Raw genomic sequence first — 9,568 nt, forward strand, 5'->3', positions numbered from 1 at the left:
ATTAGGCATTTTTTACGAGTGCCTCCCTTGCTCCTCGTTACAACATACTCGTATATGGACATTAGTAGTCAGAGCCATGCACGTTAACAATGCCGCTTGTGGAACAAATGCCTACAGGGTGTTTCACTAAAAGTGTCAAAAAGTAAAAGGCCCTTATGCACATAATAACAATGTTTTCTATGGACATTTGCACATCATTCCATCCGCGATTGTTGGACATTTGAATGTATGAAAACGATATCACCGTCACTCAAACCTATTCCACATATCCGCCCCTTCTTTTGATGCACCGTTTCGGCACGTATCCGGAGGTGCCTCACAGCCCGTTTTCATCTTCAGCGTCCAGACTGTCGGCAAAGCCTTGCATTGTGCTCTTCAGCTCCAAAAGTGATGCGACTTAAGTCTTCCTCAGCTCTGCGAGAGCTACTGACCAAAACCAGAAGGCTAGCGTGACAGATCGGGGCCTCGCGCTGGCCAGGGGCGGGCGGTGAGGCAGCTGATTATTCGGCCCGGGAACGGAACTTCTGGTCCAGCCAGTTCTTGGTGGCTACAGCCGTTACAGTGGTTGTTTCTGATAAATTGGGGGCTTGGCTATTTCTGATGTTGAAATAAGCTTCTTGTTATCTTAAAAGGGCCTAAAAAAGACCCTGACCTTTTCAACGATTTCCGCCGAGAGGTGGGGGCGACCCGCCTTTTTTTTGGACTGGAACCGGCATCAAAGGAACCCTTTTAAACCTCTCAAGAAGCCCTTTGAAACTTTTATAATCTGGGTCGTAGCGAGGTGAGAGAGTGAAACGTTTCCTGAAAAGTCGGCGTACGGTTTCAATGTTTCTGATAGCACCAAATGTAAGTGTAATCCACCGCTCCCGTTGCGGTGTACATAAATAACCTGTTCTTGTTCTGTATAAGGAAAAAAACGACTAGTAACTTTGGCCTCCTGCCCTCGCTCCGTATGAGTGTAAAATATATCTTAAGTGGCCAAAGCATAAATGTCCAAAAATTTGCAACAAAGCCACGTGCACAACCACGTGCTTTGCGTATTTTATATATCTTTAATAAGCATTTTCTTTTTGACACTTTTAGTGAAACACCCTGTACGAGCGAGAACATGTTCAGAAACCTAATTTTGCGCAGTGTTAATGAACTACGCACAGCCTCACAGTGTTACCCGCCGTTGGCTTGTTCTCGGCCAGTTTTTAGCGTGTCCCTCAATTAGGTCATTTCGCTATTAGCTCAGCTGACGAGGCCCCGGCTGGCACCTACTAAACGGATAACCTTGCGTGCAACCCCCCTTGTTGTCCCGAACGCCTGCAGCTGGTAAACGTGCTGGCAAGCTTGCGTGGTAAGCGGCTTCGGATGGCTATGAGGATGTGCCTCATAGCTATCCTCGTCGCATGTTACAACCTAGGAGTCTGTGGCTGCTTTCAGAAGGAGTCCCCCCCCCCCGCTTCCGGGAGCCGGCGTCCATTTTGTGTTGCGTCGCCATTACTGTGTGTGTCTGCCCACTGCTCTTTGGCTTGATTGAAGGTGAGGCATCTTGTATCATTTGCTATGTGCTCAACAAAAAGGTTGTCCATTTGTAAACAAAAGTTATTATGTTGTTGAGCTTCTTAGAAGATGTATAGCAGTCAGCTAGGGTTCTACTAATTGCTTGTATACGAGTATACCTGCTTTCTCATATTATCAGACATAATCATCAATTGCAACACTGAAATAACGTCATTGTATAAAGATATTTGTTATTAACTAGCTACGGTGCAGATTTGATGAGAATAAGGTGCATTCGTCAGATAGCCCGTCGCGAAAACGGCTTGTGTGGATTAAAGCCGTTTTCACGACGGGCTATCCGGCGAGGGCACCTAATTTGACCAAATCTGCACCTAATCTCTTTTACAGCAAATATCTGTATTTTATGAACTTATTTTAGTGTTTTAATCGATGATACTATCTGATAATATGACAAAGCAGGCATTTTGATCTCGGAATGGGGGCGCCTCTCTCCTTTTGCTGGGGCGTCGCTCCTCTTCGGGGGTGCTTTCTCCTGCTGGGGTGCCCTTCCACTGCCAGGGGCGCCCCTCTTGAACAGAAGGTATCTTTTTATTATTGTAATAAGACGCCCCTCTTCTGCTGGGGGAACGCATCTGCTGCTGGGGCGACTCTCATCTGCTGGGAATGGACAATTGGGCGTCGCTCTCCTGCTTGGTGAGCCCATTACTTCTGTTGGTTTGGAGGCGCCCTATTTCTCCTCAACCTTAGCTGTGTCGCTGCTCATCTGCTCGGGGCGCCCTCTCTGCCGCGGGCTATGGGCGCCTTTTTCGGATGGAGGGGGGGGGGGGGGCGGCTGCCCCCGCCGCCCCCCCCCCTGCATCCGTGCCTGATAAATGCAGCCTTGGCTTAGCCTAGCCTGCCGCTGGAAAGCATAAACAGCATTCCGGTGCGGCGCACAGTGGGCCAGGCGCATCAAAAAAGCGGAATTAAGTCGAAAATCAACTTCGGTGAAATTCCTGTAATTATGGGATAGAGTATTGTAAAAATGTCCAAAGTTTCCGAATAAGCACGTTTCCTTTCCCCAATGTCAAGGCAGATAATGCTATAACGTCGCAAAGTAGGACTTACCGACTGGAGATGGAAATGACTGCTGTGTACCATATTACGTTCCCCCGATTCAAAAGCTCTCAGCGTAAAATCATTAAAGTTATTCCGTACAAAATAGCTTTAAAAAAACAGCCGGTATTTCTGCGCATGTTTCTCGTACTCAAGTTCCCGGGAACTATTTCATGCTTACTAGTAGCGGTGGGGTTTACAGTGCCTGTTCGGAACCGTGGTAGTGCAACGACGCAATGAATTTATATAAGGATATAAAGAAAACGTCACCGAACAACACGAAGATATTTGCTGCCTGACTTTCCTCAAGGTGTATAGCTTGCTGCCCAATGCAAATATTTTGCGCATTTTTGCGCGAAATGGACAAATAAGGGTTTAACCCTCGCCGGCATAGGCCGTTTTGCATCCCTCGACGGCACAGGGGGATGCGACCCTCCTCCCGTTTGGCCCCTAATTGAGCTAGAGCCTCGCGGAAAAAAACATCGTGTAGGTCGTCACGAGACGAAGCCAACGGTACCCGGTTTTAAGGTCATAGGTCAAATGGTGACCTCTGAGGTCAGGTCAATGGCCGAAAGTCGGGACCTGTTAGAACGTCGTATAGTGTGGCTGCTAAGGGGGTTTTCGGGATGCTGATCACGAATATCATGTTAGTTTTGATCACAGATGATGCCTTCATGCATTTAGGCCAGGTCGGGTCAGCTCAGGTCAGGTCAACCAGTATGGGTCCTGCCGGGTATTCGTAGTAGGTGTCAACCGGCCTCTGACAGCTTCGTAACATGTTACGAAGGCACCAAAACTACTTCGTAAATGTTCAAATGGTTCCTAAATTCGAATTCAGCTCCAAAAACTAGCCCAGAAACATGTAAAACTCGAAAAAATGAACCGAGGTCATCGAAGGTCAATGACCTGACCTGACCTTCAGGTGACCTTTACACCCACCCTACTGCATGGGACCAACATCATATCACATGTTTGAACGCTTGAAACCACGAAAAGACTGCAAACGCGCGGCCAATGCGGCATAGTGCCCGCCTGTCCCAGGCATATGTGCAGCGCAGAAATCAAATAATGACGTCATAGGTCAGTGACCAAGCGTAACCAATCAAATTGGAAAATGGATATCGGATTCGGCTTTAGCATGATATTTTACCCTGTAACGAATTGTTTTTGGCACCGCAGCTGTGCTCAATGATTTAATTCCGCTTTTTTGAAGCGCCTGGCCCACTGTGCGGCGCGGAGGCCGCCGGCCGGCCAGACACCGGGCGAGCGGTGTGGCGTGTGGAGCACCAGATTCCACCGCTGTGAGAGCGAGCTGCAGGGTCGCCCGTCGAGCCACCGCAGTAACGCCTCCTTCGCCTTCGTCATGTTCGTGGCGCTGCTGGCCATCATGCTGGCAGTGCTGGCCACAGCTCTGTACAGCGTGCTCAAGAAGAACAACCATCCGCCAGGTAAGTGCACGGTGAACCATGAGGGACCCTATCAGATATAATGGCTATACTTATGCAGGTCGAACAAGTAAAAGAAGGAATGATAGAAGTAAGGAAGCGTAACAGCTAGGTCTCTGAAATGTAGCGGCAACTAGGATTATGCTTCATTTGTGCATTCACAAAATTAACATAAACTATAAAGTAAAAACATGAATTAGTCATCGCTAAATGGACTCAAGTCTCAAATCCAACCACCACTTCAGAGACCGCGGGAGCCGGGAAATGCGTATAAAGTAGATAGAACGTGGTAAAAACTGCAGACTTTTCAATTTTCATTCCTTTCAATGCCGACTGTATGCCTAGAACTATTCGTCTGTAACAGTTTTTGACGTCATGATTCTACTCTCATGACTATCAATTTTGACATTGCCCAGCTGGCTTCTAAAGCTGGCTATAGATAGCCGACGGTTGATGCTTGCAGGGGCGCAGCCAAGGGGGGCGGGGCACACTAGGCTTAACCCTCGCCCGTATAGGGGGGGGGGGGTCAAACGGACCCCCCCCTCGGTTTTTCGCGAATAACTCGCGTAAAAAGCGGCCGATCGCCACGCAACTTTCAGTACCCTCGCGTTATTCAATTGTACACCTACCCTTAAATTTTCATGACCCTGACCCTAATGACCTTTGACCTGTGACCTACTTTCCGAGACCATGTTTGGCCGGAATCGCGATTCGGCGTATGTCGGCTCGCATTAGCCGCGCGTTTGTAGTCTTTTCGTGGTTTTAAGCGTTCAAACATGGGATATGATGTTGCTCCCATGCATTAGGGTGGGTGTCAAGGTCACCGGAAGGTCAGGTCAGGTCATTGACCTTTGATGACCTCGGTTCACTTTTTCGAGTTTTACATGTTTCTAGGCCAGTTTTTGGAGCTGAATTCGAATTTAGCAACCATATGAACATTTACGAAGTAGTTTTGGCACCTTTGTAACATGTTACGAAGCTGTCAGAGGTGGTTGCCACCTACTACGAATACCCTTACTGGTTGACCTGACCTGACCTGACCCTACCTGGCCTAAATGCATGAAGACATCATCTGTGATCAAAACTAACATGATATTCGTGATCAGCACCCCGAATAACTCCATAGCAGCCACGCTTTACGACTTTCTAACAGGTCCCGATTTTCCCGACTTTTGGGTCATTGACCTGACCTGGAAGGTCAACCGATGACCTAGGACCTTAAAATTGGGTATCATCGGCTTCCTCTTGTCACGGGCAACACGCTCGTTTTTTTCCGCGAAGCTCTAGCTCGATCAGGGACGAAACGGCAAGGGGGCTCCATCGGACCCCCCCCCCCCCCCTATACGTTCGCGGCTGGAAAAAACACCAATACGGGCGAGGGTTAAGCCCCTCCCAAACCTAGCAGACGCCCTCTGGGAAAGCGCATTTCTGGGTGCCGAAGGCGCCTTTCCAATGCCCAGCACTCTAGGCGCCCGCGACGGTAAGCATCGGCATTGATAGCGTCCTCTTGAGCCGAAATTGGCGCCCTCGTGACCCGAAATTGGCACCCTCGCCAATTCTAGCCCCCTCCGTTTTTTTTTGGCTACGCCCCTGGATGCTTGCCCGCCTTAGTAAATTATGTTGTTCCTATTAGAGATGCCACTTTTGAGCCCGCGAACCCGCTTTCTGCGGGTTTTCAAAACCCGCAGGGTTTTTGGCGGGTTCGAGAAGCAAAACTTGTCGTGTGGCGGGTATTTGGCGGTCAGACTTAAGAACCTTTAAATTTTATTTTTTTATTTTTTAGATGCAAAACACAATGCCAAGTGCATTTGCTCAGGTTAACAATACAATATTGATCAAAACAACTTTTAAAACAGAACCAAATACCTATAAAAATATATCATGGAAGCACATTTCAAATGCAAAACTGAAAACAACCAGCAATAGCATCCACAGTCTAGCAATGACCAAACCAGGGTACCTACAAGCAACAAACTACAAAGCTTAAATAAATGCTGATGAAAGCATTCCATAAAACATAAAAGAACCTGAAAACAAACTTATAGGAAGCTGAACTGAAGTCCATGTGCAGTGTGCACTAGATATACATTATGGAAGAACCCAGACTTAAAGAGCTATCAGCTAAACAAAATTTGATGCAAATTTATTGATTAACTATCCTACTCTATGTTCTGTCCTACCCTATATTACGAAAATAGCACACCAATTACCCTTACTGTAACAAAAAATCAAAATATTTACTGGCATGCGGCCCAAACATAACGCAATACAATACTGGCGCACTTCCGACATTCTGACAAGGATTGGCATTTGACTGCGTCAACTTTGGTCTCTGAGGCGAAGGAAAGCTGTCATTGGTGACGACATAATAATTTTACAATCAATTTTTCTGTCTTGGTTTTTGAATGCCTCAAAATAGCAGTTATACATGCTACAAAACCACGTAGCTGGTCGCATTTATTTCCTTTGTCTTTTTACGTCCTTATTATTTGTATGCCGAGAAAGGACCAGGCGGAGAGCATCAAGACGATCTATAAAATTATTACATTTAATTTAGTATTTACTGTCTCTTTATTTCTTAACCGGTGATTAACCTCTGAATTGTAAAACTTAAGCTGTTGTGTAAAATGATTTTATCAGAATGGCACATGAATATGCATTATACAACGGTGTTTTCGCAACAAGTTCGCACTAACTACGGCTGCAATAATTTAGTCGCTGTAATATTCCTTGCAATCAGCTGTTGGTGACGTTTCTGACGCATGTTTTTCAGAAATGCGTGGTTCATTTCATTGGTGGTTAGTTGGTTTTTGCTGGGATTTTGCATGATTTGTTTTATGTGTAGATCGACTGGATGCTCATTCACCGTGTCACTATTTATTTTTAACTGGAAATCGCATATCTTTTTATATCAACATTCATTTTGATAGCAATATCATTCCAGAAGCCTAACATTTAGAGGGAGCCAGAGTGAAATTTTGATCCTCAGCCAATGCTGAAGGGTAAGGTGAGAGAAAGATTTTACTGAACTCTTTTCAGAAAGGAATTTCAAATGTATTGATGCATTATTCATTTTCCACTATCCAGTGTGCACTTCCTGAGGACTTCGCATAGCAATTTTAAGTCCTTACTATTTGATTGGCTGTGTTTTTCTGCACAGCAATGAAGCAAGTAAGGTTTATATAGCTCTAGCATTGACCCAGTTGTATTTTTTTCTTCCAAAAGCAGGTTTTTGAAATTGCGGGTTTTTTGCGGGTTTGGCTCAGCCAAAATCAGCTTGCGGGTAGTTGTGGTTGGGCAAGGGGTAGCTGCGGGGCGGGGCGGGTAATGAAATTGCAAATTTGTGGCATCTCTAGTTCCTATCATAAAATGCTGTAAATTTCAGGAAATAGAGCGTTCTTTGCTGCAGAAGTGCACATTATTCCATCAGTCAAATAAGTCTGTCTGTTTCCCGCAGGTCCGAGAGGCCTGCCGCTGATCGGCCGGGCACTCTCCATAGACTGGGGCCACCCGGACCGCAGTTTCACCGAGTGGAGCCGCAGATACGGGCCGATAATGAAGGTGACCGCCGGCTGGGAGACCATGATCGTCCTCTCCGACCCCGATTTGATCCGAGAGGCGTTCAACGGACCGTTGGCTGTCGCCCGCCAGAGCAGCCCCGGCTTCGAGCTTCTGTATGCCGACAAGGGGATAATTCTCACCAGTGGTGGATTGTGGCACGAGACACGGCGTTTTACCCTCTTTCACTTGAGAAACTTTGGCATGGGCCGGTCCAGGTCGGTTGAATTAATCCACGATCAGATCAAAGAGTTCATAGAGGAGGTGATGGAGCCCAGCAAAGGACAGCCGACATCGGTGGACCATAGCCTAAACGTCGCCATCCTCAACATCCTCTGGGCACTGGTCGCCGGGGAGATCGTCAGCATAAGGGACGCCAAACTGCTCAAGATCATAGAAAAACAGGATGAATTCGCCAACAAAGGCCGGATGTTTTTACTTTTTGCGAACGTTCCCTGTTTGATGCTACTGCCAGAGTGGATCACCGGCATCAAGAAGATCCTTGCCATTTTCCACTACCCAATCGACCACCTACTGCTGCCAGCGATAGAGAGCCACCGGCGCACGGTGGACCTGTCCGGAGAGCCGCGCGACTACATCGACTGTCTGCTGCAGGAGCAGAGCCGCCAACCGGAGCTGTTCACCGACCGGCACCTGCTGCGCTGCATCCTTGATCTCTTCGTCGCCGGCTTCGACACCACGGCCAGCACGCTGCGCTGGGCCTTCTGCTTCCTCTGCACCCACCAGGACGTCCAGCAGCGACTGCACGACGAGATCTGCCGCGTCATCGGCCGAGAGCGGCCGCCAGAGCTCGCCAACAAGGCGAGCATGCCCTACACGGAGGCCTTCCTCATGGAGACACAGCGTCTGTCCAGCGTTTCCGGTATTGGGGTGGCACACGTGAGCACAGCTGAATTCCAGCTGGGCGGCTACACGGTGCCGCGCGGCGCCCAGGTCATCTCCAACCTGGCCGCCGTTCACCTCGACGGCAGGCTGTTCCCGGAGCCTCACCGGTTCCGGCCCGAGCGGTTCCTGGACGAGCGCGGCCAGCTGCGACCCAGCCGCGCGCTGATGCCCTTCTCGGTGGGCAGGCGCTCCTGTCTGGGCGAGACGCTGGCGCGCACTGAGCTCTTCCTGTTCGTCACCAGCGTGGTGCAGCGCTACAGACTCCGCTTCCCCGACGGTTTTCAGCACGACTTCACCATCAATGAGTCCAAGGCTTTCATCAAGGAACCGACTCCGTACCAGCTGATCCCGGAGAGGCGATGGTAGTCTTCCAGACACGCGTCCTGGCTCCAAAAGTGCCATTTTCGGGAAGATTGAGAATGTCAACCAGATGTGCACGTTCAGGTAACGAAAGTTTACGGAAGTATGTAGTGTCCCAGTGCGACCATGCTTCGAGGAGAAATGTTCGGATAAAACAAGTTTAAAGGGACCCTCCCACCTTCAAAAAAGTTAATGAATTGGCATGAAAGTGATGTCGCTCGGTTCAGAAAGAGCAAAAACAAATATCTACCAAATTTCATCGAATAATATTCACCGGTTTTCAAGATGTTAGACTTTTACTTTTGTTTACTTTTTGGGATCTCCGCTGTTCCTAGCGACTTTATTTGAAAGTGCGGCATTTGTTGCGCGCAAAGCAGCATATACCACCGCGTGCTACAAAACGTTTTAGTCAAACATTTAAAAATCGTTAAATATCTGCGCTGACGTCACACATTCAGAGGGGTATTCCTATGCATTAGCCCCTCTGAATCAAAATGCTGCAATTTTGAAATTCAATATTTCCGATTTAAGGCATTTCTCGATGTTGTGAGTGCCGAAACCGGTAATTGTGAGCCAGGGACCCCATTTTGGCTATCTCAGCTCAAATCTAATGTTAAGGTGGGAGGGTCCCTTTAAACGCCCTGAGCTAACATATTTTACGAATCGTTCGTGATCGTTCACTAACAAATGCAATT

At 48.0% G+C, this 9,568-nt stretch overlaps 1 protein-coding gene across 1 annotated transcript; it reads left to right on the forward strand.

Moving 5' to 3' along the window:
• The first annotated feature begins 3,861 nt into the window (after window positions 1–3,861).
• LOC122367688 (cytochrome P450 2J4-like) lies at window positions 3,862–9,156 on the forward strand. Its single transcript, XM_043341024.1, has 2 exons — window positions 3,862–4,052; window positions 7,507–9,156. Exons 1-2 carry the CDS (start codon window positions 3,968–3,970, stop codon window positions 8,877–8,879), a joined length of 1,458 nt encoding a protein of 485 aa, XP_043196959.1. The 5' UTR covers window positions 3,862–3,967; the 3' UTR covers window positions 8,880–9,156.
• Window positions 9,157–9,568: the final 412 nt, after the last annotated feature.

Source organism: Amphibalanus amphitrite, unplaced genomic scaffold (genome assembly GCF_019059575.1).
Source record: "Amphibalanus amphitrite isolate SeventyFive unplaced genomic scaffold, NRLGWU_Aamphi_draft 000889F_arrow, whole genome shotgun sequence".
In the NCBI taxonomy this organism is placed as follows: domain Eukaryota; kingdom Metazoa; phylum Arthropoda; class Thecostraca; order Balanomorpha; family Balanidae; genus Amphibalanus; species Amphibalanus amphitrite.

What these genes read in the sequence shown, in the direction of transcription:
- LOC122367688 (XM_043341024.1), top strand. Translation starts at nt 3,968, where the DNA reads ATGTTCGTGGCGCTGCTGGCCATCATGCTGGCAGTGCTGGCCACAGCT. An exon ending in GAAGAACAACCATCCGCCAG is followed by an intron (nt 4,053 to 7,506) that starts GTAAGTGCACGG and finishes TGTTTCCCGCAG; the next exon opens with GTCCGAGAGGCCTGCCGCTG.